Here is a 20,382-nt window from a genome sequence, read left to right as displayed (position 1 = left end):
TGGCTCTGTCTGTCTGTGTGTGTGGCTGTGTGTGTGTGTGTGTGTGTGTGTGTGGCTCTGTCTGTCTGTGTGTGTGTGTGTGGCTCTGTCTGTGTGTGTGTGTGGCTCTGTCTGGGTGTGTGTGTGTGTGTGTGGCTCTGTCTGGGTGGGTGTGTGTGTGTGTGTGGCTGTCTGGGTGTGTGTGTGTGTGTGTGGCTCTGTCTGTGTGTGTGTGGCTCTGTCTGTGTGTGTGTGTGGCTCTGTCTGTGTGTGTGTGGCTCTGTCTGTGTGTGTGTGGCTCTGTCTGTGTGTGTGTGGCTCTGTCTGTGTGTGTGTGGCTCTGTCTGTGTGTGTGTGGCTCTGTCTGTGTGTGTGTGTGTGGCTCTGTGTGTGTGGCTCTGTGTGTGTGGCTCTGTCTGTGTGTGGGTCTGTCTGTGTGTGTGTGTGGCTCTGTCTGTGTGTGTGTGTGTGTGGCTCTGTCTGTGTGTGTGTGTGTGTGTGTAGCTCTGTCTGTGTGTGTGTGTAGCTCTCTGTGTGTGTGGCTCTGTCTGTGTGTGTGTGTAGCTCTCTGTGTGTGTGGCTCTGTCTGTGTGTGTGTGTGTGTGGCTCCGTCTGTGTGTGGGTGGCTCTGTCTGTGTGTGTGTGTGTGGCTCTGTGTGTGTGTGTGTGGCTCTGTCTGTGTGTGTGTGGCTCTGTCTGGCTGTGTGTGTGTGTGTGGCTGTGTGTGTGTGTGTGGCTGTGTGTGTGTGTGTGTGTGTGTGTGTGTGTGGCTCTGTCTGTGTGTGTGTGTGGCTCTGTCTGTGTGTGTGTGTGTGGCCCTGTCTCTGTCTCTGTGTGTGTGTGTGGCCCTGTCTCTGTCTCTGTGTGTGTGTGTGTGGCTCTGTGTGTGTGTGTGTGGCTCTGTGTGTGTGTGTGTGTGGCTCTGGCTGTGTGTGTGTGTGTGTGTGTGTGTGGCTCTGTATGTGTGTGGCTCTGTCTGTGTGAACAGAATCTAAGAAGCGTGTACAGAGGCGCTAACATATTTGTAAAGCTGCCCATTAGAAATCGCTTCCTACCTGGGAAATGTTTCCCTAAATCCTGTATTTGCGGTGATGTGTATATTAAGAGGGAACTCCTTCCGTGAAGCTCCGCTACCCTCACAAGCCCGCAGCAATTACCGCCTTGGAGCTGGAGATGACAACAAAGGCCACGCTGCTGGCGCAGGCCCGGTGCTTCGGCCAATCAGCGAGGGCCTATTTGCATTGGCTCCTGGGAGGAGGGGGAGGGGAGGCGGCTGCTGAACTGTTTCGCATATTGTCTGCGGGCTGTATTGACAGTGATCATCAGTCACCTGCTCGGGCTCCCTTCAGCACTAGCCGGGAGAGGCAGAGCAAAGGTTGCACCGGGTCACAGGATCTGGGAAGAAACTTAAAGTCGCGCGCCGTCGAGCTGCCTAGCCCACTGCATCTGTGCATGCAGCCGTTCCCTGCGGACCCACGTGTGATGTACAATAATACACTTTAATAGTCTCGGGAGAACTTGTTAAAATGTATAATTTGGCGCGACAAAAGGGAAAAAAAAAGACACTGCATTTCTGCTTGCAATTACTGCTTTAGTTAAGAGACTTTTAAAGGAGGTTATTATTTTTACATTTTTTCAGACACTACTTAGCATCACAATAGTTGTGGTACACATGGATAAACGGCTTGTGTTTTATAAGACTTTAAACAGTAAGAGCAATCAACTACCTAATACATTTGTTAAATTCCGGTTGAACATATTTCTTTCTTGAAAATTCTGAAAATCCGTAACAAATAAAACGCTGGCGGATAAAGCTTTAAAAATATCGTACACATTGCCGACAGCCCGGTGAACGTTAACTAATTCCCGCAATCTACCTATTTATTTTATGTCTGATGACTAACGCCCAGAGAAATGTATGTGCCGCCCCAAGACCTATGTATTTTTTATCCTAGGCAAGGGCTGCTTTTTAAATTAACGTTATTGTTGCTTTTGGAAACAAAGATGTATTAGTTGAGCGGGTATTATTATTAAGAGAGATGTCGGCAAATCGGCGCCGCAAATAAATTAGCAACATGAAGTTGTGACTTTTTAAATGTACTTTCTCCGGACAATACTGAACCGCATTGTTTTAAGTTGACACTAACTATAACAATAAACTACATCAAATGTCTGTTTAAATTAACCAAATGAACATTTGTTTCAGGTAAAGGCTATCTTTCCGGCTAACGCGCTAAATAACAATTAGTGTCAGGAACATATCGCAGGCACTTGAAAACAGAAACGTGGAGCATGCTGACAATTCAGTGAAACAAGCCCCGTACACACCGCATTTCCTCACCAGTGCCATTTCCCCGGGTGATTTTTGAGAAATTCAGTGCACGATTACTAAATGTAACCAATTGCACCTTGACATTTGAACATGGAATGATACTAAATTGTGACTGCGTCTTTTTGAAGAGGAAGGTATCATTGTATTCACACATACGGAACGCAAGGGTCAGATTTATACAAGTTTTACGCCGAGCGCTACAATCAGTTTCAAACACACACTGAGCCCAGACACTGTAGAGTGATAACCGCCCTCCTAACGCTGGCAAGGATAACGCTTTGAAGAGAATGGCAGAATAGCTCAAAGATCAAAACGAACAGCATATTTGCGGCAACTCAAGCGGCTAGAAAAGACAACGATGCACCAACTTTATTTAGCCACACATCTGGTCGCAGGTGTTTGTTCGGTCGTAGAATAATATAGCCGACACTGCTCCCAAAAACAACGAACCATTTTAGTGCACAACACAGAAAACAAGAAAGAAGAAAAACAGCACAAAACAAAATGGCGGCCGCAAACATCCAAAAATTTCGGATTCGGGGGCGTGTTTTTGGCGTTCTGAGTGACGGCTGACATCACAGTCGAAAGAACGCAAAAAAACACGCCCCCGAATCCGAAAGAGATGGGGCTTCATTGGAGTGATGCCCCTCTCCTCCAATGGCTGGCCTCCGTTTAGGAAGCCAGCCAATGGAGGAGAGAGGAGGAGAGGCGGGTTCAAGCCCCCATACTCCAAAACATTCAACCTCCTCCTGGAGACTGCGCAAGTGCAGCCTTCGGTCCTCGACCTAAAAAAATGAAAGCAGGAAAACAAACATTTTGCAGCGTGAATCTTTCTGGATTCACCTATGCTGTGCATATTCCGCAATCTGGTGGGTGGGTCCGGAATCATAGTCTTTTTTTTTTTTTTTTTTTTTTTTGTGTTTTTGTAGCCCAGGTGGGCGTCGACGTCCCACCATTTGGTGTACCTTCGGTGACGTCGGCATGCTTCCGGCGGAAGCTACCACCATTGGGCGCCATCTTCAGATTCTTTTTTCCGCCGTTGGGTCTGGATCGTCGCGTGAAGCTCCAGAAGTTTTGGAGGGAAAAAGGAAGAAATACAACTACTATTAGACGGTAAAGACCGGAAAAGTTTGGGAGAAGACCATCAGAGAGGAGACGACGAAGAAAGAGAAGAACATCGAGATCTTCGACGTCCTTGGAGGAATGTACACACAGGGTGCCCCCTGAGCGCAGGGATGTACAAGACTCCATTTAAGTTCTGCAAAAACTGCCTCCACAAGTTCGCGCAGAAGGACTAGCACCCGGTCTGCAACCTTTGCCTGCCTATCGACCACGAGAGCAGAGACTGCAACGCCTGCTCAGTTTTCAAGCCGAAGACACTCCGAGTTCGAGAGAAGCAGAGGATAGCTCACCACACGATGCAGGGCAAGGGCCATGCCCCGACGCTTTACGAACTGGGCCTCTCCACCGACGACTAGGACAACATCACCGAAGGTCCAGATGTCTTTACGGTCGCAGAGACCAATAAGAAAACGCCTGACAAGTTGGAGAGTCTACGACCCCGAAAATCACACTGGGCCTCGAAAGCCAGAGGCAGACTCTCGAAAGGCAGAGTCCAAAGCCTCGAAAGGAGCACCGGCGCCGAAAACTTCGACGGCCGAAGCTGCATCCTCCGAAAAAGCCCAGCGGATCCTTCGAGAAGGACTCCCGGAGGCCGAAGACCGGCGAAAAGCAAAGGTCGTCGAAGCAAGCCCCCGAAGAAGGGTCTTCGACTTCGAAGGCAAAGGAGCTGAAGAAGGCTTCGACGTAGACCACGCCGCCGAAGAGAGCAGCTGAAACGCTCGACGACGACCAGTCCGCGGAGATGCTGAGAAAGAAAAGAAGGCTCGAGGCCGAAATGGAGAACATCCTCCAGAGAAAGAAAGACTTCGACGAAAGAATGAGAAGTTACAAGATCCCCTCGAGGCCGGCAACGTCCGCCGCTGAGGTGCAAGAACACAAGGAGTTCGACGTCGAAGAGCCGCCGAAAACTCCGGAGCTCTCGGAGCACGAGGAGGAAGAGGACCTCTATTATACAGAAGGTGATTACGGGGATCAGCAGTCAAGCTACGGCTCAGGTTCCTCGACGGCCCAAGACCAGGATTGGCAGGACATCGAGGCCGAAAACCCGGAGGAGGCTGTGGAGACATACCCTTCGAGGCCTTCGCCACCAGATGACATCGGGGCATACAACGAGGTCGTCGGGAAGGCAGCAGCAGCTTATGGGGTTAAGCTAGAGGAGGAGATGTCAAAAGCAGATTTCCTGCTGGAAACATTGCTCCCCACACAGACAAGAAGCCAATTCCTGCCCATGCTGCAAAGTATCACAGACCAGGGGAAGGAAGCCTTCAAGGACCCAGCTACATGCAGATCAGTAACGCCGAGGACGGAAAAGAAATACAAATTCTCCTTCCAGGACCCGGCTTACATCAAGGGGTCCGTCACAGCAGATTCAATAATCGCTGCGACGGCCAGAAGAAGGGCCAACGTCCCAACAACATCTGGGCCAGAAAAGCAGGAGGATGGACCTAACGGGCAGAAAAATAGAGAGAAACGCTGCAACGCACTGGCGGATGGCGAACTCAAACGCCCTCCTGAACAGACATCAATACCAACATTGGGATGAGATGGGGCAATTGCTCAAGCACCTCCCGGAGCAATACCGTGAGAGGGCATCACACCTTGTGGAAGAGGGGAAAAGCGTTGCTAACTCGTGCCTGAAAACAGCCTTGGATGGGGCTGAAACATCCAGTAGACTGATGGCTATAGGCATCACAGAGAGAAGGCAAGCCTGGCTCAGGATCTCAGGCTTCAAAGCTGAGGTTCAGAACAACATCCTGAAAACACCCTTCAATGGTGAAACACTGTTCGGAGCCCCAGTTGATGAGAAACTCACACAACTAAAGAAGGACAACGAGACTGCAAGGTCCATGGGGGCCCTGTAATTCAGGGGGATGAGATGGGGCACTCCCTACGCGGAGGCCGAACGGCAGAGGTGGAAACCAGCGATGAGAATCACATCAGGCTTTCCACCAGGGACAACAGTGACAACCAGCGTCACCAGGGCCAGCAGAGGCAAAACTGGAACTACCAGAGCACGGGCCAGTCCTTTCGATCAAGAGGAAACGGACGAGGACAGAGAAGGAGAGGCGGTGAACAACCCCCCTCTAAGTGACTGCACTCCAGAAAAAGTGCTCACCCAATCGAACCCTCCGGGGGAAGAGCACGGAAAAACAAGGAGGAGAGGGCTACACGGACAAGACACAAAAGAGCACGTAACTCCAGTAGGAGGCAGACTAAGATTTTTCCTCCAGGAGTGAAGAAAAATCACCACAGACAAGTGGATGCTGAACATCATGCAGTTCAGATATGGCATAGAGCTGCTAAGGAATCCACCAAACAGAAAGCCAAAGAGAAGAGAGCACTCTGTAACAGAGCTGCGACTGCTCCAAAAGGAAGTTCAAGAACTCCTCCTAAAAGAGGCCATCGAAAAGGTCCCTTTCAAAGAACGGAACAGGGGAGTGTACTCAAACTACTTCCTGGTACCAAAAGTGGCCGAAAGCCTAAGTCCCATTCTGGACCTACGGTTCCTAAACAAATATGTAAAGACCCAAAAATTCAAGATGACGTCCCTACAAGAGGTCATCCCGCAGATAAAGGCCGGGGACTTCTTGTCCACCATAGACCTCAAGGATGCATACCTGCACATCCCCATGAACAGGCAGCACAAGCACATGCTAAGATTCACAGTGAACAACGATCACTTCCAATTCACAACCCTGGCTTTCGGTCTAAAATCCGCACCAAGGGTGTTCACCAAATGCCTCGCGGCAGTGGCCGCGCATCTGCGAAGGGAGGGGATACTTGTGTACCCCTACCTCGACGACTGGCTCGTTAAGGCAAGCTCTTACAGGACATGCAAAGATCACGCACAGTAGGTCACGAGAGCGCTAACAGGCCTGGGATTCTCCATACACTGGGGAAAATGCTCAATGGAACCGGAGCAGGTGAAGATCTTCTTGGGTGCTCCAATCGACACCGTCCAATGCAGGGTGTCACCCAGCGAAAAGAGAACACTCAGCCTACTGAGGGAGAAACGTCACTACCAGAAGGGGCGAGCTCTGACAGTGAGGACAGTGAGCAAGATCTTGGGGATGATGGCGTCATGCATACACCTGGTCCCCAATGTACGCCTACAGATGAGACCGCTCCAAGAGTGGCTACAACAGTAATGGTCACAAGCTACAGGAAGTTGGGAGGATCTAGTGGTTGTGACGCACAGGGTGCAGGAAGAAATAAGGTGGAGCAAGGAAAGGATAACAGTAGGGGAACCTCTAACACCACCCGACCCAACAGTGACCATCACCACAGACGCATCCCAGAAGGGATGGGGCGCACACATGAACAAGCTCAGAGTGAGGGGAATGTGGAGCACTACAGATGCGGACAGACACATCAATTACCTGGAGCTGAAAACAGTGTTGCTAGCACTCAAGGCCTTCCAGAAACACCTGTACAGCCAGAAGGTGCTGATACAAACAGACAACACCACAACGATGTTTTACATAAACAAACAGGGGGGAACTCGATCATTCCCTCTGTCAAGCTTGGCACAGGAAATCTGGAGATGGGCAATACCACTCAAAATAGACCTGCTAGCCATACACCTGCCAGGGAAGGACCATGTAGAAGCGGATTGGCTCAGCAGGCAGACTTCAGCATCCCACGAGTGGGAACTCAATATACAGGAAACGGAGAGACTATTCAGGAGGTGGGGAACTACGACAATAGACCTGTTTGCAACACGCCGGAATGCAAAATGCCAATACTTTGCATCCAGGCAACCAGAAGCACTATCACAGGGGAATGCCCTATGGATAAGCTGGTCAAAGACATTTGCCTACGCTTTTCCCCCCGATACCACTGATCCCCAGGGTTCTCAACAAATGCATGACCAGCAACATGACGCTGATCCTGGTGGCACCACAATGGGCCAGGCAGACCTGGTACTCCCAGATAATGGAGATGGTGCAGGGGCCCCCCACAAGTTCTCAAAAAGAAGAGACCTACTCTCCATGGAAAACGGAGAAGTTCTGCACCCAGAGCCGGAGAGCCTCAACCTCTCAGCCTGGCTCCTGAGGACTTGGAGTTCGCACATATAAAACTACCAGAGAGCACCCTGCGGGTGCTGCGAGAGGCAAGAAGGCCCAGCACACGAAAATGCTATGGGGAAAAATGGAAAAGATTCACTCAATGGTGTTGCAAGAAAAAACTCTACAGAAAATTGACCAGGGAATCTACGGTGCTAAGGTACCTCACGCACCTAATAAAGGCTAAGCTAAGCTCATCCTTGCTAAGGGTACACCTGGCAGCGATTGTGGCATACACAAGAGGAGAAACAGGGAGAAGCTTCTTCACATCTCAAGTCGTAAAAAGATTCCTGGAAGGGGCTAAAAGAATAGCGCCACCAAAAAGAATGCCGCCGCCGGCTTGGAACCTGAATGTAGTACTGACAGAGCTCATGAAAGCACCTTTCGAACCTATCCACAAAGCATCACTGCAAATGCTGACTATGAAAACAGCCTTTCTGGTAGCAATCACATCGCTACGGAGAGTGAGCTAACTGTAGGCTCTAACACTACAGGAACCCTACATCCAGATACACAATGACCGGGTCGTAATGAGAACGGACCCGCACTTCATGCCGAAGGTGGTGTCAAGGTTTCACATGAATCAAAGTATTCAGATCCCTAGCTTCTTCCAAAACCCCACTACAAGCGCTGAGAGAGCACTCCACACTCTAGACGCAAGAAGGGCAGTGATGCACTACATTGAAAGGAAAAAAGAACACAGGAAGACAAAACAGTACTTCGTATCCTTCGCAAACAGTTACATGGGTAAACCAGTGACAAAAAACACCATAGCTCGATGGATCGCACAGACAATACAATTCTGCCACAAGCAAGCGGGCCAGGAGCTAACAGGAGGGGCGCAGGCCCACTCGACCAGGAAGAAAGGAGCAACAATTGCCTTTCTGGCCAACACACCAATTCAGGACCTATGCCTGGCGGCAACATGGGCTTCAGTGCACACGTTCACTAAGCACTATTGTGTGGATGTACAAATGAACAAGGAAGCACAAGTGGGACAAAAAGTGCTTAAACATATTTTCAACAACCAACGCTCATCTTCCACCCAACCGCCACAAAAGTAACAAAACCGCTACAAAATCTATGCACAGCATAGTGAATCCAGAAAGATTCACGCTGCAAAACGAATAGTTTCTTACCTGTCGGTGTAGTTTTGCAGCTTGAAGATCTTTCTGGATTCACTAGCGAACCCATCCGCCTCCGCCAGAAAGATGAGGCTGGAAAAGAAGGTGGAAACTCATAGAAAAGGAATAAAAGTTGAAGCTTACAAGAAATGTGAAGAAAAAAAAATGTTGACGTTTAAAAAAGGATTAACAAACTTGGCCATGGATTCACTACAAACACAGAAGAGATAAAGAGACAGAAAAAAGAATCCGAAGATGGCGCCCAAGGGTGGTAGCTTCCGCCGGAAGCATGCCGACGTCACCGAAGGTACACCAAATGGTGGGACGTCGACGCCCACCTGGGCTACACAAAAAAAAAAGAGAAAAAAAGACTACGATTCCGGACCCAACCACCAGATTGCAGAATATGCACAGCCTAGTGAATCCAGAAAGATCTTCAAGCTGCAAAACTACACCGACAGGTAAGAAACTATTCGTTTTGCTAAACTACTGTAAAATTTCAGGTACACTTTCTTTGCAGCATCATTTAGTAACAGGTGTTGATGCACGCTAGTATTTCCCAAAAATATTCATAACGGAAAATCAGTGTAACCAGTTTCAATAAGATTATGGGAAACAAAAATAAACAAGCATTGGCAAGGCCAGTAGGTCTGGTCAGCTTTTAGTTTTGTCAATGTGTGACTTGTTTTGGCATGATTTTTGTAAAACATTAATGGTGTGGAGCTGCCCGGCCCTCACCATTATAACGAACATTGGCAAAAGCAAACATTGTTTACTGGTCTCAAAAAGCACACACTGCCACAACAGTTATTCTCACTGTGCTGATATGCTACTAGTGAAAGAGCAAAATGCTGTCAGTCACAGTGAAGCAAGCCCATAGAGAGAGAGACAAAATTTTAATAAACACAAAAGGTCACGATCAACGCCAGACCAAATTAAGGGGCCAATTATTAAAGAAAGTCACAAAAGTGTACCTATGGTATAAGTGCTGCCGTACGGTTTTTGTGAATTCCCAAGAATTTATAGAAGGACAAGTAATAGTACTCCTAGAAAATATTTGTGAACTGCATTTTAGCATGAGCAAATATGCATGTGTAGATTAGCTCGTGGGAAAATCTGAGTGTTTACAAGTTCACTTTCCATCCAACCACCTTTTTTCCCCAACTGTGGAAGAAGGTTTACATCTGCCATTGTCAGTTGTACATTTCTCAGTATGGGAAAAGATTAAAGAAGAGTTGTTGAAAAACCCTAAAACATGCAAGTTAGTAGGTTTGCACAGACTCAAAAGGGCAATTTAACCATGGCACCATTGCTTACCATTTCCTTCAGCCCCAGTATGCAGATCTGCCGAAACGCAGCAACATAAGGGGATTGCAGGTATTCAAACACTACTACGGTATGAACCCTGGCATAATCAGGGAGGCTAAATCAGAGCTCTTATATACTGAGATTGCTGCCATAATTTGTCGCTGCACTACATGGCACCAAAGGGGCAAGTGGATTTTGTTACAGGACAAGTAGATTTTGTTACAGGACAAGTAGATTTATGAAGCAAAATGCCCCATGGACAAGTAAATATGTTATTAAATTCCACACCCCTGCACTCGGACTTGCCCTGTTACATGGTCTCTTATGCTGCATGTTATTTTAACTGTTGTAAGCACTATGTTCAAGGCATGTGTGGCTGTAGATGCACATGCTTTGCATAAGTCCACCATTTAGTGTTTGAAGAAAAACAACTTTTAATCATCCGACCCAAAGAATAATTTTCTAGTCACAAGGCAATGTGACTCCTCCCTTTGGTAACAATGCGCTTGGCATTGACTCCATCTTTAGATCTGTTCTTTCCGCCGATGGATTTGCTCCCTGTTGCTCCTTTTCAAGATTGTCATTTCTGTCTCCGTTGTGTTAGCTAGTTATCTACATTCTACGGTATCGCGTAGTTTATACTATGTCTCTAATATCTTCAAAGGGTCGGGATCGAAAGATAACCTCTCTGCCTACACGCTCAACTCTATTGTTTCCGCTCAGCTCATCAAGAAAATTACCTGCTAATGGACAACACTCCATTCTGTTTCTGTCTGCAGTGCCACTCAAATATCCCCTTACAGATCCCCATTCGATCTGTAACCTATGCCTTTTGCCAGAGCATTAAGACACATGTGAAGCGGGTAAATAGTTCTGGCGAAGAAAAGTCTTCGCGACCGAGGTGCGCGCCGCATTGTGATGCAGCACAGCAACACTGCCGACGTGCCAGATATCTTCGGTCTGCACGATCAAGATGAGGAGGCATCTGCAGCTCAAGAAGGATCCGTATCCATCCACAGTTCTGGTTCCGAATCTGAACAGAGCAAGACTATGAAATGATATAATCCTTCCAAGAACGTCATATCGTGAGTACCTCTGCCCCTGATCTGAAACCTAAAAAGTAACTTTCTGACGAAAAATCTGTCCACGGGTCTCCACTGCATAATAGCCATGGCGCGCACCAAAAATAATCTTCAGAACCCACGCCTTCGGGCTCTGGACTGAAAGTGGTCAGACCGCTAAAACAATTTCACCACCGAAATGTTTCTTTTTCGGGCTCCAAAAGTTTCATGTCTGATCGGAATCGCCTCCACAACCAATTCTCGAGGCGATGCCTGAAAAAAAAAATCTTGAAACAGAAGACATTGCTGATACAGCCTGGCACAAAGAAAATCATTGTACAGTCAGCAAAAACTCAGATTTCCAAGAAGCCTTTGTCCTTTCAAGAGGCTCTAGACACTTCGCCACCCCTTCTTAAAAAAACACAAGGACCTTAGACATACACAGCCAAATGTACATATGTCTCCACCATAACCAGGTACTCCACAGTAAAGTGCCGTAGAGTCCAACGGCATAGAATTCAGCAGCGTACAATGCAGTAGCATAGATTAGAGTGGTGCGGATTAAAGTGGTGCATAGTCTAGTGCAGTGGCGGGAGAGTGCAGGGGCGTAGAGTTCAGTGGCTAACAATGTAGCGTCCTTGAATGCAGTGGCATAGAGAAGAATGGTGTGTTGTGCTGCAGAGGCATCGAATTCAGTGGCTAACAATGCGGCGTTGTAGAATGCAGTGGTCTAGATTTTTGTGGTGCATAATCATGAGAAGTGTCCTCTTTCTCCATGGTAGCCCCCACTTTTTGCTGAACTGCTGATGTTCTTTGAGTGTACCCTGGGCTCCTGCCAATCGAGTACCCGCGGCCTATGTTCTTTCCCTAAAATTGCATTGAAAAACTAACCCAGTTGGCACTCTCTGGCCACAGGTCAGCCCCTAGTAAATGGTACCACAGGTACTCTGGGCACTGTGACCAGTGAAGTCATCAAAGGGCTTCTGCACTTAACTTTACACTCACACGCTGCCTTTGCAGGCTGCATGTTTTGGTGCAGAATAATGTGAAGAGTACCATAATGGCTTTACTGAAAACTAAGAAGTTTGGTATCCAACTTCTCAGGACATTAAACCCACGCTTATGTCAGTGTGGGATTTTATGAAAAATGCACACAGGGGGCACCTTAGAGATGCCCCCTGAAGAATGACCTAACACTAGTGTCTAGGCAGAGTGGCAGCTCCCCAGCTTTCACCACCAGACATTTTTCTGGACCCCTGGGTCGAGAGCCTGGTGCTCTCACGGCCTGAAACAATGCACATCCTGGGTCACGGTGCCAAGCCTCCATCACCTTGATAGGCAGGGTCCACGAAGGGGAACTTTCAAAGGCTTGCCGCCTTTGTGAGCTTCCCCAGGCCTTCTGCTGCTCCCAGCAACTGGTCCCCTCCGGTTCTGACCCCACTTTGGGTGCGAGAACCAGTGGGAAAACCAAGGGAATAATGCCTACCTTTTCCAACCCCACCTCTCAGGTAGAGGAGGTGAGGTGAAGCACAACTCAGTCCCTGCCATCTTGCAAATGGGTGTGGGGGGAAGGGGTAACCTAGCTAACCAGAGTGAGGCATATACCCCCCTCCCACTGGAGGGTGGCATAATAGGGGGTGTACCCACCCCAGGGAAGAGACTAATTGGTCCCAGCCTTTTACTTACCTGTAACACCCCTAAATCTAGTATTTAGGGGCACCCCTGAGCCTTGCCTCATCAGACAAGCTACAACCAAAAAGAAAAGAAGGATTGAACAGCTGTGCCGAAGCATCCACTTACTTGGCACCAGTCCTACTGGCCTGTCCCCACCTCGAACCTGCAGAAGCGATACTCCAGTGTGTCCTGTAATCCGCAACCTCAAAAACCCCGAGGACCTGCCCTGCTTTCCAAAGAAAAGATTTTGTCTCTTGTGAACACTAGATTTGTTCATCCACAAACTCCAGCTCTTTCCGAATCCGTGAGTCTGCACCTGTCGCCCACGGCCCGAGTGGTCAAACACCACAAGGAAGTCTCCCCAGCGATTCTGACTCAAGATCTGGTTATCTTTGACCTACCTCGAATGTCCCAGCGTAGCCTTCAGCTTTTTGCTAGAGGATTCAAAGACCCCCCCTCCCCCGACCGCGACAGGAGCTGGTAAGAGAAACCAGACGCCTAAAGACACCCCTCCACCCGAAGCCCCCACGGCCTTGGATGGCCCAACCAACAGTGTCCCAGCATCCCCAGGCATCCCAGCTTGCATCTTCAACCGGTGGTCACCTCCAGAAGATCTGTCCCCGAGCCTGCAGTCTTTGTTGAAACCTTTGCAATTAATAGGGCACCCAACGCCAAAACAGCACCCTGCACCCAGGAGAGCCTGCGGTTGTATTTGGGTGCTAACTCTGATTCCCATTTGGCCTGAGCCTAACGCCAGGAGCTTTGTGCCCACAACCCAGTGGCCTGCTCGTAAGCAGCCACCAACCGGAGGCCCTCTATTCCTCATTGGTTAACATTAGGCCTCAGCACTTTGCTCCCAGCTGCCCTGGTGCCGCTGAGGGTGTAACAAGAGTGCATCCTTGACCCTGGGGGAACTCTTGTTCTAACCCCAGAAACTCCTCCCCAAAGACCTGCTACTTACCTGATAACCGTTAACTTTATTTCTCTCCATAGGGATACATTGACTGTTTTTCTCTGAAAAATGTTCTGTATGGAGTTGATTTGTATGGAAACCTGAAAAATTACAACTGTGCAAAACTGATTTCACTTAAGTTTTCTCTAGGAAATGGCCCAGTGTGATATCTAGGCAGATCACACTGAGTAGAAAATGTAACTTAAAAAGTAATCTGGACAGTAATTTCAATACCTTGACTTGCTGTATTTCGAACAACTGCATCTGAACTTGCATTCACTTGTAAACCATGCATAACATTTTGCAAAGCTTTTATTTCACTTACCTGTGCCAGGCTTGGCTTTGTTCTAGACATAACATAACAATACTTGTATACAAACAAAATTGGTCTGAGTTCAGTCTTTGAGTGTGTGACATCATTTGCTGATTGAGTGTTTACAACAAATGCTTAACACTACCCTCTGATACATCCTTACTGCTCGGCCACACTACCACAAATGGAGAGTAAGGTGCTATCTACCTTAACCTCTGTCTACCTTTGAGGTTCCACTGGACTCATTTTGGTATAGTATATAGGGTGCAGTAGTGTTTAGTGGTGCAGAGTGGCGTAGAGTGCAGCGACAGAGTGGAGTGATGGCGAGTGGCAGAGAGTGCAATGGCGCAGAATGGCATGAAGAGCAATGGCATAGAGTACAGTGGTGCAGCGGCGCAGTGTGCTGTGGGATAGTCTGGTGGTGCGGAGGAAAGTAGAGCTGTACGAAGTGGCATAGAGTGGCATGGTGTGGTGCAGCGTGGAGAGCAGTATGCATGTGTGGTAGAACACGACCCTTAAAGACAACATATTTTCAATTTAAATGACCATTACATTTGCACAGACCTTCAGTTGTACTAATAAATCTATAGGGCACACAAGCAAGGTGTGGAAATGGAATAACCTAGTGTGGTGATTTTGTTTTGGGCATATTAAAGCACTCATTTCCATGTCACTTATGAAATGACAATAAAAATGTACTTCATTTGTCCTTTTTTATTCTGATATATAATGTGGGAAACAACTTTCCTACCCCTAGTATCCAGCAAGATTGTCACACAATTCTGCTCACTTTGAAGTTGGAGAAAGAAAAGTAAACACAAAGTTCCGTGCAAAGACAGAGCCTGACATGTGACCTCTGTCTTTGAAAGCACATAAAATGTGACAAGATAAGAACAAGATTTATTGGCCAGTTTACAGAAATGAGCACTCCTGGAAGAATACAAGGAGAGAGGTAGTGTGAAAAGACTTACCGCTGGACAGCCTAAAACAAATAAAGCCAGCAAATAGAAAGCCAGAAAATGTGAGTTAAAAACCACAAAGCCTGTGGTAAGCAATAGGTGAATGCATTCCCAGGAAAGCTTTCCAAATGTCCCCAGGATGTTGTTAACAGACCAGGCAGCGTAGGCTTTGACCTAAAAAGAAACCGCTGTGGGGAGGGGACAATTCAGGGGAGGGACCCCCCCAGAGTAGCGAAGGGGAGCAAGGCGAAGACGAGATTGTTTAGGAATTCGAAGGTTTACATTTTTTTCTTAAAAGCACCCAACTGAGTTTGGGAATGCAGAACAAGTGGAACAGAATTCCAATGTTTGGCTGTAGTCACTGACTGAGGGTGACCCCCACACACCCATTATTGCTTTCTTGATGCTAGGGAGGAGTCTCCTGGTAGGCTTGATGAGATTTTGAAATTGCAAGGTGGAATGTACAAGGCAAATAAGGTAGTCCAGTAAGAACGTTGGAATTGTTTGTGAAAAATGTTTGGCCTAAGCATGGTGCCTTGAATGTCTTATTTCGAATTGTAAACCAGTGCAGTCTTACAATTTGGGATGTCTCGCATATGTATACCAAATTCATCAGCTCAGTTTTTTGCGTCTCTCACACTAGAAAAATTATCCGATAACATTTTATCTCGTTTAAATGTTTCTGTTGGAATATCGAATATCCTCAGAACATTGCACTAGTAGAATTGGGCCTCCTTATGTATGCTGTATTTCTTAATTTAATTTAAAAAATGACTGTATTGGTTTCACCTCACATTTTTAAGTCTCAGATAGAAGCGCATGCTTATCTAATTATATATTTTTAGAAAGTAGTGTATCCATAAAATTGAAGGAAAATCTTGCCCAGGCCATTTTGTTTCTATGATTGGTAAAGATTTGGAATTTGTTTTCTTCCAGCAACATTTTCGCGTTGCATCACAACTTTTCAACTTCTGTGGTCGGTTTCCATATATTCTTCACCACTTCCGGCCATATTTTTTTTTTTAACACAGTACTTTAGGTTTTTCTGCTGTGCTGCGATGCATTAGAGTGGTAGGCTTCAAACCCTACTCTGGTGTGCTTGGAGTTTTTCCCTACGACTGACATCTGCCCTTTCTACAGGACTCTCCTACCGAAGACCCCCTGGAGGCATGCGGACGCTGGGCTGGGTCTCCGCTTCCTTCCCTGCACTGGTGTCGTCGAGGACGGGTAAGTCTTTTGCTCACAGTATGGCTGTTTGGTCTCAGAAGAAGAAATAACAAACCATTCCTATTGCTATCTCCGCTATGAAGTGTCAATACTCCAAGCATCACTTCTCAAAGTTCATTGACAACCTGCTGCACTTTGAGGTTGAATATTTTCTTCGGAGTGTTCACAGGGCTGTCCCTTTTAGAATCTCTCGTTCTTCCAGTCTTTTTACAGCAGAAATTAGTACATTTTTACAGGAAATGACCGCCTCTTTTAGCCAAAAGAAATTTCCGACTCTTCCATTTGAGTTGAGAGAAAAAGATGTCTTCTACAGTACATTTTTCTGTCCTGAATTGAGGAGGGTGGTTCCCAAGTTGTTTTTGCACCATGGATTTTCCTGGTTCTGCATTGGGATGTACCTTGGAGATAAGTGGATGCTTGGCTCTTTCAGCCAACTGACCATCCTCGTGCACTGTGCCTGGTGCATCGGCCTCTGAAATGTTGGCCTAACCCCTTTGTCAGGACAATAACCTCAACTTCTTTTGACTCACTGGGTACCATCTTGTGGCTGCAATTTCCCTAATAATGTCTGTCTGAATCTAGTTTTATGATCTGTGTTCCATCTCGTCTGTTCTCACCTTGGCAAAGAACCAAGAGCCTTTTGGTTGACCTTTTAATGTTTTTGAACTCCTTGGATTTCGAATCGTACTTAAATCAGGTTCTTCACCTACCTTGTTTGGATGGCTTTGGATTGACATCTAGACTACAAAGTGCAGCGCTGCATTTTCATTGTATTTAAAAATAGTTTTTTTTTGGATCGTTTTCAATCATGATCAGAAATTAAGTCGTTTTTTTACCCTTGAAAGTAGTAATTACTTGGAGAATCTTATGCCCATTTTGATTTCGTTTGCAACTTCTAAACAGCACATGGTTACATTGGTGGGCCTTCTTTGTTTCTGTTAGTTAAAAAAATGTCAATAGGTGGTCCTGTTGCAAAGTCTTCTCCCGCTCCTACCTCATTATTGGCATGACCGCCCATGAGCGTTTGGGAGACAATTGGATTAACCTTTTGAAGGGCTAACTTAATCTGTCTTTGCCCCACCAGTTAACACTAGAAATCAATTCTTATATCTTGATAGTGTGCTTTTAAGAACAATTTATTGCAGTTAACCAACTTATGCTTCTAACCTCAGTACTGATAAATATTTTCGTTTCAATAGGCTATTGTCACATTTTTAAAATAATTGAATAATGGTGTCAGCAAGACTTCTTTCACCTGGGTTTCTATTTTGTGTCTGTGTAGTATGTACTCATTCGGTTGAAAGAAGAATTTGAGCCATGAGTTTCCAGTTGGGCTTTGAATTATCTTCCTAACGCAAATATTAAGTACTTTGAATCATCTAAACAAATATAACCACAATGCAGTGGCTTTCTGTGTGATCAATTTATATTGGTGTTTAAGTCTTTAAAAGTTTACTTTGTTTTGATTTTGTCCTACTTTGCTGGTTACTGCCCTCTACATGGTTGTACTCTTCAGAATTCCACATGTGGATATAAATGTCAACTTTGTAAACCATTCAGCGCATGAAGTGAGAAAAATAGTACTGGCATAGACTTTTGTCTGATCCTTACTGGGCCTATTTGATTTCGCTGAGGTTTGTGAGCCAGAAAAAGTCAGTAGTCCTATTATTAAAGTATTGTAGGTATGTTGACACTTGGTAAAAATTACTCTTGTGTAACCTTGACTGTTCTACATTAATACTGGAGTGAGACACATTCAACAACTAGCAGATAGTTGTTCTTTGAGTAATTGACTTGTAGGTAGTATGAACATTTTGTATGCTTAGATGAAACACAGAACTAATTAAAATTTTCCACAGTAGGATTACTGCACACAGCTAATTTATTCCCATATTTTGAAATACCTGTATGATCTTGTACAAATAGGGACAACAAGTAATTCTGTGTTGATCTTTTAATGCTAGTCTATGGAAAGACCACTTGTGTCCAGCACCTTGCCCTTTGTATGATTAGACCTAGTCTTCATCTCTTTTGTGTTTTGTACCACATGTGTCTAGGAAAGGTCATTTAGTTTGTGTAGTCCCCTTCTTTGGCACTCCGTACTTGGTCTCTGAAGAAGCTATTTGTCCATATTCCTTAGTTGCTTGCCATCTTGTTAGCTTCACGATACAGGAACTGTACAGGAACTGTTCAGGTGCACTGTAAAAATGCAGAGTTGTTCTAGATCTAACATGAAATATCCCTTTTCATGGCAGGGCTTTCTAGGCATCTTGGTTTTTGACTATTGTCTAGATCTATTATGAGGAGGAACAATATTTCAGTTATCACAAGTCATTTGCACAACGAGTCAAAACTATACCTATGGAAGGAATGTATTGTACAAAATGTATTCATGCCTTCATAAAAGTGCAGACTGTGTACGCGGTAATGCCGTAGTGTATCTATCAATGAGATGTTCAACTCTGTAACTTGTTAGATGCATTCACATATTGTTTGGTCAGAGTAGAATGCAGAGTGTTTTTATCCAAAGCCTATGGTCCTCAGCTTTCTCCACCTTCAAATGTTTGTGTCATTGCTTGGTAAATTGTTTCTAACCAAGCTTAGAATCTGTGGAGAAACTAGCATGTCTGAGAAGGACTTGGGTATTTGTAACATAGGTTCTCTAAAATGCTCCCTCTCTCCACAGATGTAAAATTCCCACAAGGTACCAGTTTCTAAGTTAATTTTGGGTTGTTGCCAGCTATGTAGTCTGAAATGGCTCATACATTATGACAAATGGTGTATAAAAGGGATGTAATTTGTAGCCCCCGAGCATTTAGTAAATAGTAACTGAAAAGTATGGTTTCCAACTACAGAATGAAATTGAAATGAAGATACTCTGTTAAGTGAGAGGGAGGAGCATTTGTTAGACCTATGTTACAAAAGTAACCTGTTCTTATCTAGTGCTTAAATGAGTGAATATGTGATAGTTAAGAGAAGGTCTTTAGAGAAATCGTCGTGTTAAGGTATTGGGTGGTCATCTAATACAATAGGGACATGAAACATAATTTTACATAGCCACATTTGTACCTCTAGCATTCCTGAAATATTACTTTCTTTTAGCATTGATTTGACAGCTTATCCTGTGTTTGTTATAAAGTGTAACTGCCTCTTTTCATACAAAATCACGAAGGAATGATGTTAAATTGCAAAGTGATAAATGCATGAAGCCCTTGTTGAAGATACATTTGCAATATAATCACATTTTTGATTTGTTAAGACTGTACAGTGTATCAATGTAAATAGATTATTTTTAAGCATCTCTAGAGGAGTGCTTGAAGTTATAGAATTATTTGTTGTTTTTGCAAACTAGATCACTAGCTCTGCATGTTGTTGCAGGAGCAAAGGGAACAAGTTTGCTAAAGAAAACATGGTAGTGGAAATGTTTGACCCCTTGAAGTTGGAATTGGGGGACTGCAGTTTCCCTAGCATGACAGGGTTAATAGCCGTGCTGTATAGTCTTCTTAAATGGTATTATTGAAAAAGTAAATTGCAGGTGTTCACTTTGTCTTGCCTCAGTATTCAATTGCTGCTCAAGGCACTAGATTCTATGTACCTTAACAAGTGGTCTAGACAAGATCCTGCTTGGTCTAAACAATAACTAATCAATAAGTCATTGATGCCTTCAAAAGTGACAAGATACATATGCCAACAACTGTTTGCACAAAAGCTACATTCCAAAAGGCCATCATTTTAACAAATCACACTAGCCATAAATCTAAAGTTTGCCAGAGAACGTCCTGGATGTTAACTTGTGTTTCAGTTTAGGTAATGATGGTCTCAGGAAAGACAGGTGAGTTTGTTTGCTTAAATGTTATAGGCTGATAAAGCAGTTTGCCCACACTTTTCATTGAACCATTTTACTTGCTTGGAAACTTTAGTTTGTGAATTTATGAAAAGGCAGTTTCTCAAAGGAGCTTTCATTTACAAAATTGGTAGACAAGAGCTACACAAATCGGAGTTTTCATCTTACATCTTCCATGTTGTGTTTTATTTAAATAATTTGGCTTGTATGTTGATTACACCAAAAGTTAATGCCCCATCATTGTGTGTGTTTAAATTTGTGTGTGCGCGATAGCCTGTAGGTAGTTATAGTTAGGACCAAAGTTCGCATAGAAAAATCGTTTTGGTTTTGCCAATAACTTTAGCGCAGCTTGACGAATCTTCACAAATTTCCCACTTTTTGGCCCAAAAAGCATACATTTTGTGATTTGGTGTAAATCCG

The 20,382-nt window shown here is 45.4% G+C and overlaps 1 protein-coding gene and 1 non-coding gene across 4 annotated transcripts in view; both read left to right on the top strand.

The window, feature by feature from the left end:
- Nucleotides 1–20,382, top strand: part of ZFR (zinc finger RNA binding protein) — a 691,036-nt gene that overhangs the window by 61,122 nt on the left and 609,532 nt on the right. For 2 of the 3 annotated variants that reach the window (XR_015309278.1, XM_086960497.1), the window contains exon 4: nucleotides 16,032–16,118. The exons of the other annotated variant lie outside the window; for it this stretch is intronic. Coding sequence is in view for 1 of the 2 variants with exons in the window: in XM_086960497.1 (XP_086816623.1) it covers nucleotides 16,032–16,118 (87 nt within the window). In the remaining variant the exon portion in view is untranslated. The remainder of the gene's footprint in view (nucleotides 1–16,031; nucleotides 16,119–20,382) is intronic. 3 annotated transcript variants of the gene reach the window in all.
- LOC147726363 (small nucleolar RNA SNORA66) lies at nucleotides 19,460–19,596 on the top strand. Its single transcript, XR_015309758.1, has one exon. It is a non-coding gene; the product is annotated as a small nucleolar RNA SNORA66 (small nucleolar RNA).

The sequence above is a fragment of the Lissotriton vulgaris genome, chromosome 3_1 (assembly GCF_964263255.1).
Source record: "Lissotriton vulgaris chromosome 3_1, aLisVul1.2, whole genome shotgun sequence".
NCBI classification, from domain to species: Eukaryota; Metazoa; Chordata; class Amphibia; order Caudata; family Salamandridae; genus Lissotriton; species Lissotriton vulgaris.
Note: the sequence above shows the minus strand (reverse complement) of the source record. Positions and strands in the feature narration are given on the sequence as shown.